This window comes from Cucurbita pepo, chromosome LG01 (genome assembly GCF_002806865.2).
Source record: "Cucurbita pepo subsp. pepo cultivar mu-cu-16 chromosome LG01, ASM280686v2, whole genome shotgun sequence".
Classification (NCBI taxonomy): domain Eukaryota; kingdom Viridiplantae; phylum Streptophyta; class Magnoliopsida; order Cucurbitales; family Cucurbitaceae; genus Cucurbita; species Cucurbita pepo.
This window is the reverse complement of record NC_036638.1, coordinates 4426329-4446105: the sequence shown is the minus strand read 5'-3', so window position 1 is coordinate 4446105 and position 19777 is coordinate 4426329. Positions and strand designations below refer to the sequence as shown.

The window sequence follows — 19777 nt, the reverse complement described above, 5'->3', positions numbered from 1 at the left end:
TGTTTCATCAAACCTTCTAAGTTATAGAGACCAAATTTATAATTTAACCCGACTCAGAAACATTTGATACTAAATACAATCAATTTATTTAAATGGTAAATATGACGTAAAAAGTTAAAGATATTGATAAAATGGAAGCTGACTCAAATTTAAATATATTTATAAATTTCTATGATATTAAAAAAAAAACCAACACTTCTAACAATTTATCAGATCTAAAAAAAATATATATATATACATTACATTTTAAAATAACTATATAGCTAAATTTATTTAATTTGAATTGATTTTGTTTATAAAGTTATAAATACAGTAATTTAATGTATAATAAGGCCTTTTCTATTTTATTTTTTCCAATGGAATTACGTGTCACTGCAATCGTACCCACGCACGGGCATTTTGGTAAATTGCGTAAAAACCCTAAGCCCTTCTCTTATTTAAAGTGAAACCGACGTAACCCCAATTCTCTTCCCCAAGGAGTTTCAGAGGCGGCAGCAAACTCACTCGGCCTTCTACAAAGGCGACCTTCCTTGTTTCGAAACCATGGTAAGGAGATGTTTCTATGAACCTTCTTCCTCCTAATTTGCATTTGATATTTGTTAATCCGGGTTGATAAACTTCAATGCAGTTTTCTCTCTGTTCTCGTTTGGTTTTTTTTTTTCCGATCATTGTTGAATTGTAGCCTGTTGTATCAGTATTAGGTATGCTGTTATAAGTTCGTCTTGAATCTGCCTTTCTTATCTCGAGATCTGAAAATGCGCTTCTTATTTTGTTTTGGAGATCATTTATTGGGCACTGACATATGAGATTCATGGTTGGGTGGTTTATGTACATTTCGGCGTCCTGTGTTTGTGGTTGGTCTATCTGGTTGAGTTGAATCCGTGTAAGTTATATATTGTTTGTATGTTTCTGGTGCCTGCATATATTCTTAGGGCATTCATGTTTTTGTAAGCGATACCTTTTGTAAACTTTGAACTGCAAAATAAGAACAACAAAGTACGTTTAGTTATTCAGTAATGCACTAGCTGTACATCCCAACTAGTTTGCATGTTCGTTTAGTTCTACATTCCAACTAGTTTACACCTCAACTAATTTTGTAATGTTGTTAACATGAATTTAAAGATTTTATGGCTCGAGATTTTATGCAAGATGTTTATCAGAGTTACTATGTTCCTTGCTCTTTGTTTTGGCTTCATGCTATCTGTATCTATGTGTCCTTTCTTCTGTCTAGCATTTTGGTGTTAGGACTTGGGAATATATAATATTACCTTTGGAATTAATGGCTATTTCTACCACAGGCAAGGGGATTGAAGAAGCATTTGAAGAGGCTCAATGCTCCGAAGCATTGGATGCTTGACAAACTTGGTGGTGCATTTGTGAGTCAAAATTATAGTTCAAGTTCAGTTTACATCTTGCTATTGTTCAACATGTTACCTATTTTTGACATTTATCGGATCTTTTTGTAGGCCCCCAAACCTTCCTCTGGACCTCATAAATCAAGGGAATGCCTCCCATTGATTCTTATCCTACGAAACCGATTGAAGTATGCTCTCACTTATCGTGAGGTGATTTCAATCTTAATGCAAAGACATGTTCTTGTTGATGGGAAAGTGAGAACTGATAAGACATACCCAGCTGGGTTTATGGGTATTCTGCTTACCTTTTATCTTCTTAATTTAATTCTAATCTTAATAATTGAATGAAAGTGCCATTCTTCGTTGCATAATTTTAGGCATCACTTGTCTTGACAAACTTAAACAAGTCATTATCGATCTGTCGATGAATGAGACTAGGATGATGTATTATTAACGGAGATCATGTTTGAAGTGAATGGGGCAAGTGGCCATGAACTGCGGTCTGGTTCAGGAATGCTTCCATTTCCTAGCTTGACCACATTTTGTAATATTTTAGCCTTATTGTTAGTTTCATCTCGTGAATTACTATAAATTGTTACATTTTTTATGGAATTGATTCTTTAAAATATTGAATAGTTGGTACTGCCTTTATTAAATTTTATTATTTGATTAGATTAGCCCCCATTATTATAAATAAACATACCAAACTGTTTTTACTATAGATATTAGAATGTGGATGTGAATAACATTATGTCTAGATAACATACGATGTGCATTCTAATTTTGTGTTGCCAATTCTGAAGAAGATAGTCAGTAATATATTGATCTGATTATACGATCTTATGGTGTGATTGTCACCTAGACAAAGTGTTTTTTTTTCTTGGTGTGTAATGTTTGTTTTATATGATTATTATTCTGTCCATGCTAAAGTTGAATTTTCTTTTTTTCCTTGTGATGCCTTCTTGGTAGATGTTGTATCAATTCCCAAAACAAATGAGAATTTCCGGCTCCTCTATGACACCAAAGGTCGATTCCGTCTTCACTCTGTGAGGGATGAGGAGGCAAAGGTTAGTTACCTATATATTTGATATCAAACTTTATCTTCTATTTTTTTGTTTGTTAAACATGACTTCTCGGGATCAGAAAACAAGTAAATCACATCATGTGTAGCTGTCACAAATCTGTGAATAAGCTTTAGAACTTCTCCGCTTCGATTGTCATTTCCTGTCAAAAAAAAAAGAAGCATTCCGTCTTTTCCTGCTTACCTGTTCTAGGTAGTTGCATTTTTCTTTTAACTCCTGGGGTTTTAGGAAGGAAAATGGATTTCCTCTTCAACGACTTACAGACATTATTGTCATTGGTCTATGAAAATATTGGATTGTTCACATTGATTTTCATGTTTCTTTATGCAGTACAAACTCTGCAAAGTCCGTTCTGTGCAGTTCGGGCAGAAGGGCATTCCATATCTTAACACATATGATGGTCGTACCATTCGGTACCCTGATCCTCTCATCAAGGCCAATGACACCATCAAGCTCGACCTTGAGACCAACAAGATCGCTGATTTCATCAAGTTTGATGTGGGTAATGTTGTGATGGTTACTGGTGGAAGAAATCGTGGAAGAGTTGGAGTAATTAAGAACAGGGAGAAGCATAAGGGAAGTTTTGAGACCATCCACGTCCAGGATGCCACCGGCCACGAATTTGCCACTCGTCTTTGCAATGTCTTTACCGTCGGTAAGGGTACTAAGCCATGGCTATCCCTACCTAAGGGCAAGGGTATTAAGTTATCCATCATCGAAGAGGCTAGGAAGAGGCTTGCAAGCCAGGCGGCAGTTACAGCTTAGGAGTCTTTAATGAAAAGGTTGGAAGAAGACATTGTTTATGGTTATTGATTTTAGATTGTTCTGACGAGTCTGTTCTTTGAATTTGTGTTTCAAATTTTGTTTTAGTAAGTTTTTCCCAACCGCTGTTTCGTTATTTTCATTTTAATTTTAGCGTGGCTGCTACAATTAGTCATTCTAAAAGTTTCATGTTAATGTTTGCAATCTAAATGAGAGTTTAAAAATTAAGTCAATTGTCAAAATGTCAATGTAGGAACATTTGTCATGTTCTATTTTGTTACGTGTATTTAAATGATAGGAAGTTTTCTTGGTTGTTCGAAGTTATTTATGCGTCGAGTTTTCTGTTTAAACTAATGAGTATGAAATTTGGTTTTGTTACCATAAGATGGGACAATGGTATAAAAATCTTTCGTTTAGGAACATTAACGTGTATCATCTCACATTTGATTATTGATGTGTTGTAATTAAGTACGATTATCAACAAACTTTAAGAGAATGCTTTAATGAAGTAGGGTTCAGTTTTCTTGGATTGGTTACGAAATAGAAGAAGAAATTCTTGGTTCTTTGCTCCAAAGTAAGTAAAAGCTTAAAAACAGAAAAAGTCCAAAGGTCAAATTTTCTGACTCCCATAAATGGATATATTAACTAAAAATAATAATAACAACAGCACATTACTTTTATGAAAATATGATGAGATATATTTAAAAAATTATAACTATTAAAAATATCAAACATTGATATACTCTAAGGTAATAAGATTTTTTTCCCCTAATTCACGTTCCTATGTTATTTATAATACCTATATGTAAAACAAGATTCTATCGTTGTAACATGTGCTTCATTAGAAACAAAATGTAATTATTTATATCATTTATGTTCATCAGCACATCCAAGATATCTATCTATGCAAACATAACTATCTACCTAAGATTTAACAGTAAAAATTTACAGACCGAATGAGACGTCAATCTCAACCAATAACCTGCTCCTTTATCTCATCAATCTTGGCAGCCAATTCGTCTCTACTTTCCTGAGAGGTTGCAACAAAAAAAATTATTAGCTCATTTATCACAACAAAAGAAAAAATACAGGATTTCAGTTCAGAAGGCAATTACCTTGAATAACAGAAAGCGAGCCGCGAACCACAGTGTGTAACCAAGCCCCACAATTTCCAACAACTTGGGAACCTATAGATTTACAAGAACGCACGGTTCTAAATTTGCCTTAAGAAACTTTACCAATTGATGACATCCTACAATTTACTCATACAGTTCTAATCCAATACAAAATCTTACAGAGATAAAAGTGAGAACTACTCACCAATGGGATGGAATCAACAGCACCAACAACGGCTGAAACCAACCAGAGGCCAAAAGAGGCACCACCACCATACAGGGCAAGACTGTATTTATCAACCGACTCGAGCTGTGAGCAAAAGTAACCATCAAACCTTTCATAGGATGAAGCAATCTCAAACCGAAAAATGAAAACATATACATTATAATATCAGTTATTCCAAAATGGTGTTTCCTAATTGACAAGAGCTATAAAAGTTCAAACTTCAATAAGAAATACTGATTTCCATCTCGAAATAGCAAATTTCCTATTATGACTGAAGACACAGAAACTTTGATGGACAACAAAATAATAAGAGAAGTTANAAAAAAAAAAAAAAAAAAAAAAAAAAAAAAAAAAACAATTAGAGAAGTTACGTTGCTCGATTAACCGCTCAGGTCGACATAATTGTCGACCTTTCATGTAGCATTTGTATATACTATCAAGTTTGATGATATCATCACTGCAACTAACTTCGAAAGGTCATACGAGAAATGAAAGAAATACGCATGCAGGGAAAAACCAAAACCCATTTTTAAAAAGAAGAAGGCAACAGCACCATAAATTAAAATATTAAAAAAAAGAGGACTCCAAATTCTCAATAGTTAACACACAGACAAAAATCGTCCAAGTTACCCAAGGAAGGTATTTTACGGTGGAATCAAGCCATAGTCCAGACTATGGGAAGATATTGAAAGCAGAAATAGATAGATAAATCAAAGGGCAAGCAATCCAAAAGATTTGAAAAATGAAAAGCCAAGTGATCCAAAAAATTTGAAAAGGGTATCTCAGTAGCTTTGCACTCATTTGTTGAGATAAAAAAGAGATGGCAAAAGACATTTACTTACGGGTCAACACGATTAACTTGCAAAAGAATAAATCACATGGCTTCAATAAAAGTTCTTACTTTCAGATCATTCAATGAATCAAGCGTCCATTCTTGCGCAACCTCAACTGGTTTTTCTTTAGGTTCTTCTTTGGGTTCTTCAGCTGTCGAAGTTTCTTTGTACGCAACATTCTCAGCAGAAGAAGAATCTCCCACGGTAGCTGAAGATGCAGATAGAGAATCCTCCACCGCTACAACGGGCGCGTCTTCAACCGGTTCTTCTTTAGGCACTTCAGGTTTCACAATTTCGTCAGATGAAAGATTCTCCGCGGGAAGGTTCTCCTCGGCGACTGAAGAAGCAGGAGGAGAATCTTCCACGGCGACCGAAGAAGCAGGAGAAGAATCTTCCGAGACCGCCGCGCTGTCGCGTTCTTCAGTAATATATGAACTAGATCCATATGAATCATCAGAGGCTGCTGCTCTCGGCAGTGAAGCAGAAAAATGACGATATCCTAAGAGAGAATTCAGAAAACAAAAAAGTTCAAAACCACGTACATCCAACGGAAATCGCGAATCAGCTCATCGTTATACCATAAGAATCGACAAAGAACAACGCAAGCAAAGCAATCCAAAATAAAAACCACAAACAAAACGCACATAAATTCAACAGAAAAAGTACAGAACACCACACCGAAAACCTAGGGATTCATTTTAGATAGCAGAGTGAGAATGCAATGAACTGAAAACATACGAAAGTGGATGCCGCGAGCAAGACGCGAGGCTACGGGCATTTTGAGAGGAAGCGCGCACTTGGGACGGAGCAGCTGGTTTCTGGCAAGAAGGGGAGAAGAAACGGGGAGGTCGGAAATGGGGCGGCATGCACAGAGTTCCATCGCCATGGCGGGAGAGGGGAGTCTGTGAAGAGGTGGGTGAAATCGAAGATGAAATGGGGTTGGTAGAGGAACGAGTGTTTCTTATACATTGGAAGAGGAGGGGAGGGCTCCATGGGAGGATGAGAGCCATATATAGCTCATCACTTGGCTGGTGTAAGGCGTTGAAGAGCTAGGGTTTAACATTAAGACAAACATTTAATTAAAAATAAATATAAATAAATAGTCCCAACGGTTCTTTAGTGACATTTTACATCAAATTCAATTACAAAATTTTCAACCATACTCCAATGTTTATTTAGTGCAAATTTGACTCATTGTTCTTTGTTAAATATCATCAATAGAGATATTGATTATTATTATTCTTTTGCATAAGTTGCCTTTTTCTTTTATTATTTTATTTTATTTTTATAAATTCCATCCGCTCCAAAATTCACATGTTCTAAGTTAAATTATAAAATTAAAATAATAATAATAAGTGTTCTAACTTCTCTATTACAATTAGATTAACAAAGGGCTACTTGTTACTGTATTATTATTCGTTGCAATAATAACATTTAAAGATAGTGTAAGATTCGCAAAATAAGTCAGTATATCATTTAATGACAAATAATTTTAAAAATAATAATAATAAACCAAATAGTTGATATTAAACAAATAATAATAACAATAATAATAAACCATGTCACATGATTCTCGTATTCTAGTTGCACAGTTGGTTTTACTTAACAAGGGTGTTTTGTTTGCATAAGGCAGTTAAAAAAATTAAAAATATATAAAATAATATGTAAAGTATGTTGAAAAGTGAGATTAAATTACAAAAAATTAAAATTTAATTCCTCTAATTTTAAATGTTATAATTAGCCCATAATCTATCAAATTACTTCACTAACGGAAACTAAACTATAGTTGCAGATAAAGCCCAAAACTTCACCCGTCTCTATCTCCTCCACGTGTCTGTGGTTTGCTTTGTTCTGTGTGGTAGGCTAGGGATGAGTGGGAGCCTTTGTTTGTCTGGACGTGGTGGCGGTGTTGTTTTCTGTGTGCTAGACAGAGAGGAGAGGGCTAGGGATGGGTACAAAGTTTTGGGCAGAGATATCCCAGAAGCATCATAATGGATATTCCATTATGTGTTCAGCAGTGAGCATTACAGAAGAACAGTAGATAATTATAACCAAAAAAACACAATGATCAAACACCACAGACACCAAATAAACTAATTCTCTGTAACAAACAATGATAATTTTACACAATCAAAATAAACTAAAATAATCATGGACGTATCGGCCCTTGCCTAGGAAATGTTTTGTATTAAATATATCAGCCCTTTTCGTAATTTGCATTTTCTGCAAGAATAATTGAATGACCAATGTTTCTGAGATACAATTAACAAATACTACGCAGCAATGCTGCGAGAATTTAGTTTTTTTTTCTCCTCCGTGTTTTCTTTATTATCAATGAATCTTCTCAAGTACTAATGCTCTATACACTTAACAGTTTCTCACAGTGTTATTTATTCTACCAAAGGCATTGGCCTAAATTAACAAAAGCAAACAGAAAAAAACCTGAAGCTAGCTGCGTGCTCCCTCCTCATTTCTCTGGAACCCTTTGTTCCTTCAGTCTCTTGCATAAATTAGATGAAAATGATTAGATAAAATCTGGTTGACCTGTCGAAGTTAGACATCGGTGCCACATTCGGCTATTCGGGTCCAATATTCTGGGATGCGATATCACTTCAGGGATGGGAAGATAGACGTAATGCGTGTTACAGATTCCTACTGTGATGCCACTGTATCCAGCAAATGCACCGTGGACCTGTAACAAATCCAACAATACCCATCCAAGGAAGAATTAGCGCAAGAAACTCCTGATATAGATGGACTGTGGATGATAGGGAAAGAAAAAATAATGAAAGGTCAAAAGGAAAGTCAGACAGAACAAAAGTGAACACACGAAAAAGAATTACAAGAACCCAGATCAGAAACAAGGGTAATGAACAAAGTTCTGAAATGTGAGTAAGGCACTAAAATGGGTACCACACCTTCCACGACCTTTCAAAATCCATTGGAAGTATTTTAACCATTTCTAATTAAATAAACCATAAAACAGGCAAAAACCAGCTTGCCACAAGACTTGGAAGACTAGAGAAACTATATTACTCTCCAGTAATCAGTAATGTGTGTGTGTGTCTGAGGGAGTGAGTGATAAAGTAAGGATAAGGCTAGTTTTAAGATTTTTTTCAACAATATCCCTATCATTAAGAAAGTAGTCCTAGTTAGTTAAAGGGAGGCAAATCTTGTGGAAAAGAAAATACCCAGAATGGAATGAGTCAACGGCAACGGTTAATATTAGAATTGGAGCTACCGTTCATCGTAAGACCTAACAAATAACAACAAAGTGCTAAAACAGATAATAATGTATGTATGTCATTTCCGTTCATGGATTTGGTTTCTATGCTTCTTAATACCTCTGTTATTTCCATTAATTTTAAGTTGTCTGCAGTATATCCCTTTTTCATAATTAGTATTGTTCCAGTCTCAGCGAAAAGAAAAGGAAAAAAAAGAGGGGAAAAGCTTTGATGAGATAATAAGCACCATTGATGGGAAACATGGAAGTTATTAATGTTGTCCTCGGAAGGGAGAGAAAGGGAACTCACTGCATTCTGCCCCAATACAGTGCACAAGATCCCATCGGAAGCATTTGCACGACATGCACGAATCATATATGTCGGATCAATATACTTCACATCAACTGGAGTACTAAGCTCCTTGAAGTATTTCTTCATCTGCAAGAAGGGGGCAAAAAAATGATAAAATATGTTAAGCACCAGCAGAATAATCCAGATTCAGTTTCCACCTAAGGCATATCAAATGAAAAGAAAGTGGCTTTCCTCATCATTTAGAATATTCCACCTAGTTAACACAAAATTTAAAGCCATATTCTTTGGTTTAATGCTATAGTCGCAACTTTATGGAAGATCTGGTTGGAGGGGAATCAGAGGGTCTTCAAAGCACGAAACTAGGAATTCTATTGAACTCTTTGCTTCCGTCAGGTGTTCTCTCTCTAAATCTTTTTGTAATTACGATCTTGTGCATATTTCAATTTTCAGCTAATTGGAGATCTTTTTTTGTAACCTTTTGGCCGTTGTTGGGATATCTCCCCTTTTTCTATATTTTCTCTATGGGCGAAAGATTTTTCATTTCTTAAAAAAGAATAATTTAAGCCAAAAATGCCGTACTGCTCGCAAGTATTATGTACTAACGTAAGAAGCACATCTTAGATTCTCTCAAAATAGCACGATGATTAATCTCAATGGAAGTAAATTTACAAACCTCTTGTTGAATATATACGCCAATATCACTCAGTACAATGTTCCCAGATGCATCGGTAGCATTTGTCTTTTTTAGCAAATTCTGCAGTTAAAGCCGAGAATCAGTACTCAATTCTAATAATTTCAGATAAAAAAGAGTCAAGAGGTAATTATAAAATTCATAAAGTTTATGCAGTCCATGAAGTTTTGATCTATGAAGGGTAAAAATAGCAACACCAACTTACCTGCCCTGCTCCCTCAGCCACGCAGACCACAGCAGATCCCTTTGTCTCTATCAGATATTTCAGATGGCGTAGAACGCCATGGGGCCCATGTAGTTGGAAAGGAACCTAAGTACCATATGATGATATCAGTGCAGCATCAAGAAAATAGAAACTAAACGTCAAACTCATATTTTACATACCTCAGGGACCAAGCATACATCAATCTGCCCACTGGCAAGTGCTGCATGCATCGCTATAAATCCACTGCTGCGACCCATCAATTTCACAACGCCAACTCCATGATAAGCACTGTGTGCCTATACCAAATTATTAACATTATGCCATTGATCATCGTATGACAACTTCCCGAAAGGGGAAGGAAAATAGCTCTATAATACTATGAAAAGAGAAAGAATTCAAGGAAGGACCAACACGCACATGAACACAGCAATAAGGATACAACAATAGAAAGCAATGGACGTTACCTCAATGTAGGCAGAGTTTATTGCTCTTTGTGCTTCTTCAACAGCAGTATCGAAACCAAATGTCTTATCCATCAATAAAATATCATTGTCTATAGTTTTTGGAACACCGACCACTGCCACCTTTAACCGTCTTTTCCGACACTAAACCAAAAAACATGAAATGTTTAACAAAGTCAGAAATGGTGTCAAATTCTCTAACGAAAAGCAGAGTTGTTTTTTAATTATCGAAGACTGAGTAAGAGAAATTTATATAATAATAAAAAGCATCAAACTCTTGCTAATTGCAAACCCACAGTTTACAAAAGTGGAGTGAAGGCTGAAGAAAAATTCAAGTGATTCTAATCAAATTCATGCATGTTTGGAATTAGTTTTGTAACATCTACAAAACCTATAGCGTTCATGTACTTGAAGAGTGAAAGATTCTAATATACCACACGCTTGTCAGTTGTGAGGTGAACTTGGAGTATGAGTGGTAAACTCAATTTTCCAATGAACTGTTTAGCATGATGTATAATGCAAAACATAGATCATTAAACTTTACAATAAACCTTTAAAAGAAGATAATATTAGAACAATAATAAAATTCACAAATGTGTGCACCACGCGTCAGTAGCAAGTAGCAACTAATATATAAAATTGTCAGGTTAGAGAAAGGTTATGACATACCTCATTGTGTATTGCATTGGCCCCAGCATGAGTGCCGTTTCCACCCAAAACAAAAAGCATATCAATTCCCCTTTCCTACAACACAGTCAATACATGCCTCAATCATTTTGAAATGGTCAACTCCCAATAAAAAGTCTACATGATCAAACTAAGACAATCTGTTCGAGACCTGCAAGCTGTCCACAATTTCACCAATCCCAGGACCTCCACGTGAGACTCCTAACAAACTCCCACCAGAAAGATGAATGTTCTGAACCACTTTTCTGGATAGCTAGGAATGAACACCATCATAAAGTCAATTAAACAGCATCAGCTTAGGCAACTTTTTCAACCATGTTGTCATGAGGGAAGTAGTACTGTTATGAGACAAGGGGTTCTATAGAGATTATAATTTTGTGCATGCAGAAAAGAAACTTACAGGCATTTCAGTCAGTTCTTTGTCAGAGAATCCACGATATCCGAAGGGAATCCCAACTATCTTCTTCACACCATAAATTTCAAGTGTGATTACAATCTGTAAAAGAAAGAATATTCTTTGAGAACATATGAAGAAATGCTGAAAACCGCTCCCGTAACAAGCTAAATATATAAAATCTAAAGAATGCATATCCTTTGAGAAATAAAGGAATAACTTCTAAGTACGAAACCTACTTAATATCATAATTTCACCAAAAGAATTATACAATTAAAGTTAAAAGTAAAATAATAATATAAACGAAAATAATCTGTCTGATAAGATGAATAAGAGTATAAAAAAAACAAGGAAAAAAAAATTAACCTGTCTTATAACATCATTAAGACCAGGACAGAGTCCTCCACAAGTCACAATTGCTGCTTTCACTTCTTCTGGTTTAAAGTATATTTTCTCTCGAGGCCCAGCACGATGAACCCTGTATGTAAGAATTTTTAAATTGTGCATGGACGTAATCAAGGAACTAAAAGCATGAGTTAATTGACAAAAGTATACATGCGAGATATTATTTTTCAAATTTGTGAAGCCCTATTTTTCCCTTGTCAGGCTAAACAACACATAGTGTCTCGGCACTCCCTGCTTTCTTTCCTTTTTTCTTAAATTAAGTGTCCCTAGTACCAAGTAATTCCCCTTCTTATTTAGCCACAGTTTCAGTTCACCCTCTCTCTTTTCAATAATAATTGAATTTCGAAAAATGTATTAACATATAAGGTTCTAAAAACTAACAATGAACAGTTATGAAAAAGAAAGTCAGTATTAAAACTTTCAGCTCAATTCTACCAATGAAGGCATGCCCTACAATTGCTAATACCAATAAATTGAAGTGACTTACCATTGTTCTACCCATGTACAATTGGGGTCAATGCACTCAGCACCGGCAGACGTAGGTGATGAGTAATTTATGACCTGAGCATTCGACAATAAAACCAAACTTCAGAGTACATTAACTAAACTTCGCAAAAGGAATAATACAACTGCATGCCATCATAACTTTAGCGAGAACTTTCAAGTCAGCCAAATTATAAAGTAAAAACAGACCTAAAGAACAAGGTCTAAAATATCTTACAAAACCATCCAACAGCTTAAGCTTCGCTACTATTCATAACATAATTAATGATCGGGAAGAATAGGGCTGAAACTAAAGAGAAAAAAAGAAAAAGAAAAGGGGAATGGTTAGCGAATTATGAAGAAGCCTTAAATACGCTGTTAAAAGTAGTAGATGAAGACTCCCAATCAATTTTCGAAACGTCTCCACAGTAACAGTGACAGTGAATATACCTTGAGAAGTACGCGATCGTTGTTATTTATGTACCCGTGCCACTCTTCATCTGACGGATAAACTCCAGGAAAGACGTCCGAAACAGGTGACCTGCAATTCCAATCCATACATACAGATAGAAACATCGACATTCAAAGCCAAATCAGTCCACAATCCAAAAAAGGCAAAAACACAACCTAACCCGAAAAGGGGGGAAAGAAAAAGAAAACAACACCTCATCCTAAGACAAAAAGTAGAAGGAATAGGAACAGCATCTCCGAAAACGTCGGTAATGTGCGGGAGATTAAAGCGTTTTTCAAAGTCCGCCTGATACTTCAATTCCCAATCAGGATCACTAAAATCAATCGCTTCGATCTTGCGTCCATCCTTAACATCAATGGAGGCGTGGATTCTCCCAAAATGCTTCCTCGAACTCAGGCTCAGAAATTTACCACGACTCAAACCAAACAGTCCAGGGGAACAGTGCGATACCTGGTGATGGAAACCGAGTTTGGGGCCAATCGAGTGCGATATAGAACCCATCAGACGGCGATCGGCGAGAACAATCGAAGAACAAGTCAGCAGAATAACAAGGTCCGTGGAAGAGGATTGTAGAAGTGAGGAGAATTCGAGGACGAAGAAACGGAGAGAACGAGAATTAGGTAATATAGATTTGGTCTTCCAGAGCTACAGTAAGAAAATAAGAAGACGAAGTTCAAGTCCGATACGAACTTTGAACAGAAGAGACTGTCTGGTTTTTCTGTTTTGACTTGATGGACTGATCGCATTTTGACCTCGCTTTTTTAACTATATTACAATGTTGCCATTAGGATTCGATGATTCGCATTGGGCCGGCCTTTCTAATTCCTTGTGATTGTGACTTCTTACACATTGTACGAAGTTCTTATTTTATTCCTTTTTTCTTGTTCCTTACAAGTTCTTTGTAAATTTAGTTTCATAGGTTTAATTAATAAAATACCGATAAATTTTATATTTTATCTTTAAAAAAAATATTCTTTAAACTTTCAAAATAATAATAATAATAATAAATTACCAAAAATACCTTTCTTTGAGTAAAAATCTTTTTTTTTTTTTCTTTTATCTTCAAACCTTCCCAAATATAATTTTAAACTTTTTCAGATTTTCATTTAGATCTCAAAACTTTTTAAAATTTGAAAAATATTAAGTTCAAAATGACTTTTACCCCTTCTATAAAGTATCACGTCTGAAAGATACTCATTAACTTTCAAAAGTTTACTGAACCTAAGTCATTTGTCTAAAGTTCAAATAACCAATTTCTTTTATTTTATTTTAAATTGGGAAAGAGCCAATTTAAAAACAAATTGTCCATTTGTATTGAGCCTTTTCTTTAGAAATGCTTAAATCATGAACTCAATCGTGACTAATTTTTTTTCTTTTCAAATGATTTAATTCCCAGTTGTTGATATTATTTATTCAATTTTTTATTTCTAATAAAAATAAAGCATCTCATGGTTTATTTTCAATACATATAGTTATACCCAATTTCAATACATATTTTGAAATATTAGCATCCAAATAGTTATATCCAGACCCCAAAATCCTAAGACATATCTGTGTTCTTCAGATTATGTGCCTCATTCTATTAGTTTAAGGATGGGCATAATTTAAAGCATATAAAGTCTTCTTTTGTACTATAATTAATATTTTTTTTTCGAAACCTAACCAATTAAAAGTACTCAAGCTCTGACCACAAAAATAACAAATCACTAAAACATAAACACCTAGCAATGAATATTAATTTTTAGGTTAATTTGATAAAATCAGAACTTTGATGCTAAGTTTGATATACCCATCTAAATACATAGACAAGTAACGGAATCTTATTCTAAAGTGAACTATAAACTTATAATATATAATAAACCCAAATACTAAGCTAGAACAGGATGAGATATTTCTCTCTTTGTGGGGTGAGAACGAACGCTATAACGAAAACATAGAGCAGAGATATACATGGCCTAAGTACCAACATTTTCACCTAAAGCACTTTTTTTAAAAGCATCACACCAGAGCCCTTCAGCAGAGATTCCTTCACTTATGCTTTAGAAATTTGGCCCAGCTGCGAGAATCTCATCTGTCAGCTTGCTGTCCTTACCAATCTTGTAGTTGGTAAATGTCTCGAAGTTCTTCTTAAACAAGCCACCCAGCTGAAGCAAAGTATCCTTATACGCCTTCTTGTCTGACCACTGCATCGTTCCTCATAAACGTTAACAAATTGAAATTGATTCTTTAACATGTTTTGGAAGAGAATGCTAACTTACAGTGTTGATTGGATCCAAGATTTCTGGAGGCACTCCATCGATCTCGGTGGGAATTTCGAGCCCGAACACTTCAGTTTTCTTATATGTTGCATTCAGAAGTTGGCCAGAGTGAATGGCGTCGATGATCTTCCGAGTGTATGGTAGCTTAATGCGGTTCCCTTGGCCATACCTATTGGATCAATAATATGTATAAGCTTATTCTTTAGAAAACGTTTTTAATGTGTCAAATATTGATGCATACCTTCCACCTGACCAACCAGTGTTGACGAGCCATCCAGTTGCACCATGCTTCTGCATCTTCTCGGCTAGCATGGCTGCATACTTTGTTGGATGTAACATTATAAAAGCGGCACCGAAACAAGCTGAGAATGTTGCCTGTGGCTCTTTGATGCCATCTTCGGTGCCTGCCACCTATTCACAAACACATACAATCCAACCAGTTGTTTAGCTTAATGTTTCCACTCTACACATTGACGGACTCTTATTTTTAAGGAAGTTTTGAGTGTATATTTACCAGAGCAGTGTAACCACTGATGAAATGATACATGGTCTGTGCCAGGCTCAGCTTGCTCACCGGTGGAAGCACCCCGAATGCATCACAGGCCAATAGGATCACATTCTTCGGGTGCGGGCCAACACATGGCATTTTCGCATTTGGAATGAATTCAATGGGGTAAGCTGCCCTTGTGTTCTCTGTAACAAGATAACCAAACACATGAGGAAGAACCCAATACATGGGTGAGAATTTAACATATCTCTGATGTTTTTCAAATTTATAGTGTGCTTTGGCTATAAATATATAAGAACAATTGAAAATTCTCATAAAACATAATGAAGTGTTTATATACCAGTAACTGATTTGTCGGTATAATCAACTTCTCGGGTATGCTCGTCAAACACCACGTTTTCAAGCACTGCAGCAACCCATGGTGTTAGTAAATCCCATCACGATGTAATCAGCATACATAGTTATGCTACATCAAACAAAAACAGGATGATAAAATCCTTACCGGTTCCAAATTTGATGGCATTCCAAATGTCGGGCTCTTTTTCTCTAGAGAGATCAATGCACTTGGCATAGCAACCTCCTTCGATATTCGACACACCATTAGCACTCCAACAATGTTCATCATCGCCAATCAGATACCTATTATGGTCTGTCGACAACGTCGTCTTTCCAGTACCTAAAAACAAAATCAACGAGTACTGAGGACCTCAAAATGACAACCAGAAAGCAAATGGTGCAATGCAGTTAACCCTTAGGATCAAAAGCAAACAAATAATATGCTAAGGATGGATAGGGTAAGAGGGCACATATCGTTATGTCGGATATCAGAGCCATTCTCATCTGGCTCCAATAATACTATACCTGAAAGTCCAAAGAAGAGAGCAACATCTCCATCTTTTCCCATATTGCAGCCAGAATGTAAGGAGAGGATTTGACGCTTAGGCATGAGATAATGCATAACACTGAATAGACCTTTCTTCATTTCCCCGGCGTATTGAGTGCCGAGGATGACCATTTCCCTCCTAGAAAGGTTAATATCTATGCTAGTAGAGGATGTCATGTAGTGAGTGTAACGATTACACGGGAATTGCCCAGCATTGTAAATAGTGAAGTCCGGAGTACCGAAATTCTCCAGCTCTTCAGGAGAGGGTCGGATACACCTGTCACCGACCCAGTTATCGAAATGCACACTAAGCTAATACACCATTGTACATTTTATTTATATATACCGTTTTTATTCATCCGCGCGATAATGTAACATATGAACGTTAAGGAGACTTATCTGGCAAGGCTTAGGACCTTTGTGGAAGGGACAAGAGAAACATATACTGCTGAAAAAGTTGAAGTGTTTAGTAAATTTCACTTACATGTTGTGCATAAACAGTGAATGGTAAGCTCTTGCAGAGACGATGCGAACTTTGATCCTGTTCTCTGGGTCCCAATTCAAGAACTGATCATTCACAAACACCTGCAAATCACAACAACCAACATTCAAAAGGGCAGGACGAACAAATGAACGTAGTCATAATAAATAGCTCATCAAGGACCTCAATATCAATTTTGACTTTAGGGCTTCAAGGACCTATTCATCAAAGAAAAGGAACGCCAACAAATATCTAGATACTGATATAAAAAGTAACCTTGTCCAATGAGTTGAGGTAATCAACAGCCCTTTCTCTGTTAACCATGAAAGTATGTTCGTCCATTTCGATGTTTGGTGAGCCCCTGAAAGCAAATAAAGCCGTTAATATCAAAAGAACGTTAAAAGGAAAAGAAACCCAAATAGAAGAAGGGTAGATCAACACTCACTTTCCCCACCAAAGATCGTCCTCGGTGGTTTCATCTCTGACAACTCTTTTATCTCTCGGAGATCGGCCAGTTTTCGCACCGGAAAGAGTCGCCAATGCACCGGTCGACGAGATGAATGATCCTTTCTCATACTTTATCGCCTGCTCGTAAAGCTCTGCAAACAGGAAAGCGCTAAGATATCAAACTCCCCTTTTGTTCCTGGGGTCCAATTCATATTTGACGTTCTATAATTTTGATAAATTTCTAATTTAATCCTAGACGTTGGAATTATGACGACCAAATTTATAATTCAACCAAAAAAAAAAAATGGGGGCAAAAAGAACGTCTTAGGCACAAATTCTAGATTCCAATCTGGGCCCATAAAACATGGGCAGGCAGATATCTGGATGGCCCTTGAAGAAGACGACACCATCTGATCTGCTCTGAAATAGAATGGAATTTGAAAGTGAATGAGAAACCGACAAAAAGAGAACGAACCTGCAGGGGAGAGATTGTAAAGGATATGGGTGAACTTCAAGGAGCTGTCGCTAACGCTAATTGTCGGCGCGTGGTAGTGGTGGTGCACCGCATGAGCTTTGGGAGTTTCTGATTTCCTCGCCGGATCTCCTTTCACCAATTTTGGCCCGGTTTCTCTCGTCAATGATGCCAATGAAGCACTGTTCAAATTAAACCATCCTCGATCGGTTCAGCTTTAAGAAACGAATCTTATATACCCAACACTATTACGCGTAAACAATTATCAAATTCAAAATAGGTATTAATTAAGCGTCGTTTTCGGAGAAGCTTTAAAAATAGAAGGCGAGGTATGATTGGTCGTTGCGAGCGATGTGTCAGTGGAGTACGAGAAAGTAATTGAACCTAATGGACTGAAGCTGCTGCTTCTGACGCTCCTCTTCAGAAATCGCAGCGAAAGCTCCTTCAGCGCCCTTAATGGGAGTGGTAGGGGCCGATTTCTTCCTCTGCAACGAGTGTAACTCGTCAATGGTCTTCGCCTTCACAGGTTGAGCACTGTCATCATGACAGATCCCATTCTGTTTCTTCTCAGTCTGAATTCTCGACAGACCGTTTCTCGCCGATCCATTGTTTGCAAAACTGAACTCTGCGTTTCCGTTTGCCGCCATATCTATTCAACCTGATCAAATAAAATCTTCACTCAACCATACAAAAGCAGAAAAACAATCGCCAAATCCACAGATTTCAAAATCATTATCGTTTGTTCTTATATTTTAGTGATTATAGAATCAAATCACATAAATCTTATGATCATCCATCTTTGAAGTTGAAGTAACATCATTTGTTCTTTTTGCATGGTTTCAATGTCAAAAGCGGAAGCTCTTTGGCGCCATGATCGAGCAACCGAGCTTAACAAAACCAAACTAAGAGATAAAAGAGAGAAAGAGAGATGAACCAGAGGCTGGGAACTGCAGAGAAGGAAGGAAGGAAGGATGGAGCAGGAGACAAGGGCAGAAGAAACTAGAAATCGATGGGTTCGACCATCAAAGTGGAGAGAACGAAGAGAACAAACGAAGAACACGGAATGAATGTGAAGAAGGAAGTTCATATGGCCGGCTTTTAAAGGGTTCAGCAGGAGCCGTAGCTAACCAGAGTTGATGGGGATAAGTAACCATGGTTAGATTCTATCTCCGAATTTTCGTAAGAGAAATTGTAATGGCGCATAAAACGAGAAGCTAAAGGGTAAAAGAGGAAATCCAGTGGAATCTAATACCATGCCGGTCTCTTGCATCCAGCGGCTATTAATGAATTGCGAGAAGTTCTTCTATATCGCTTCACTATTCAACTTTGGCCTACGTACATTTATTCTTTGCATTTTACCTTTTTTTTTCTATAACGAAAAATAATAATAAATTACTTTCACTAAATTTCTATTTAAAAACATCGATAATATTGTTATACTAAAAAGAATATTGAAGTTAAATAATAAAATGATGAGTGGTATTAAAAAAAAAAAATTAACCAAATATTTCATTTTCTTTTTTTTATAAAAATTGTTTGAACCATTTTTTTTTAATGTTCTCATATTTATGTTGTTTTTTTTTTTATTATTATTTGAACTAATTGAATCGAGTAGAGATTTATGTAGTTAGGTTAAGTAATTATGACGTATTAAAATCTTTCTAAAATTAACAAATCTATAAGATATAAAATTAAATTTTGAGTCTAAAAGATATTAAATTTTTAATATTGTTTCCAACTAAATGATATAGGATTTTTTATAGTTTTTATTTTTAATTTTTTTATTTGATAAAAACTTAAATGTTTCGGGATGATTCATTAAAATAGAGAAACCCTAAATTAAGTTTAATTTTAAAAATTTTAAAATAAGAAAATTAAATTATGAGTTTTTATGCCCTTTATAAAATTGAGAGATGTTAAATAAATTTAAAATTTTAAGAATATTGAACTTATAAATATATCTTCAATAATACAAAGATTTATGTTATAAATAAATAAATATATACATATATNCGATTCAT

General features: G+C 35.8%; 4 protein-coding genes and 1 non-coding gene across 5 annotated transcripts; 1 reads left to right on the top strand and 4 right to left on the bottom strand.

Annotated features, from left to right (window-relative positions):
• Positions 1 to 447: 447 nt before the first annotated feature.
• Positions 448 to 3432, top strand: LOC111808997 (40S ribosomal protein S4-3-like). Its single transcript, XM_023695289.1, has 5 exons — positions 448 to 546; positions 1299 to 1376; positions 1467 to 1647; positions 2325 to 2422; positions 2768 to 3432. Exons 1-5 carry the CDS (start codon positions 544 to 546, stop codon positions 3200 to 3202), a joined length of 795 nt encoding a protein of 264 aa, XP_023551057.1. The 5' UTR covers positions 448 to 543; the 3' UTR covers positions 3203 to 3432.
• A 586-nt stretch (positions 3433 to 4018) lies between these two features.
• On the bottom strand, positions 4019 to 6393 carry LOC111810426 (protein CURVATURE THYLAKOID 1A, chloroplastic-like). Its single transcript, XM_023697159.1, has 5 exons — positions 6112 to 6393; positions 5442 to 5872; positions 4520 to 4624; positions 4315 to 4386; positions 4019 to 4229 (listed from the first exon to the last, which is right to left on the bottom strand). The coding sequence occupies exons 1-5, from the start codon at positions 6257 to 6259 to the stop codon at positions 4170 to 4172; spliced, it is 816 nt and encodes a 271-aa protein (XP_023552927.1). The 5' UTR covers positions 6260 to 6393; the 3' UTR covers positions 4019 to 4169.
• On the bottom strand, positions 4913 to 5003 carry LOC111783088. The gene has a single exon (XR_002813278.1). It is a non-coding gene; the product is annotated as a small nucleolar RNA snoR128 (small nucleolar RNA).
• Positions 6394 to 7531: 1138 nt separating the features above from the next.
• On the bottom strand, positions 7532 to 13428 carry LOC111779813 (ATP-dependent 6-phosphofructokinase 5, chloroplastic-like). Its single transcript, XM_023659976.1, has 13 exons — positions 12901 to 13428; positions 12686 to 12776; positions 12240 to 12313; positions 11714 to 11825; positions 11354 to 11449; positions 11105 to 11206; positions 10936 to 11010; positions 10270 to 10410; positions 9985 to 10101; positions 9806 to 9910; positions 9583 to 9663; positions 8907 to 9035; positions 7532 to 8065 (listed from the first exon to the last, which is right to left on the bottom strand). Exons 1-13 carry the CDS (start codon positions 13206 to 13208, stop codon positions 7898 to 7900), a joined length of 1599 nt encoding a protein of 532 aa, XP_023515744.1. The 5' UTR covers positions 13209 to 13428; the 3' UTR covers positions 7532 to 7897.
• Positions 13429 to 14435: 1007 nt separating this feature from the next.
• On the bottom strand, positions 14436 to 18403 carry LOC111799932 (phosphoenolpyruvate carboxykinase (ATP)-like). Its single transcript, XM_023683464.1, has 12 exons — positions 18141 to 18403; positions 17760 to 17938; positions 17283 to 17436; positions 17114 to 17198; positions 16841 to 16941; positions 16335 to 16633; positions 15976 to 16149; positions 15814 to 15879; positions 15480 to 15658; positions 15207 to 15376; positions 14966 to 15134; positions 14436 to 14890 (listed from the first exon to the last, which is right to left on the bottom strand). Exons 1-12 carry the CDS (start codon positions 18401 to 18403, stop codon positions 14747 to 14749), a joined length of 1983 nt encoding a protein of 660 aa, XP_023539232.1. The 3' UTR covers positions 14436 to 14746.
• Positions 18404 to 19777: the final 1374 nt, after the last annotated feature.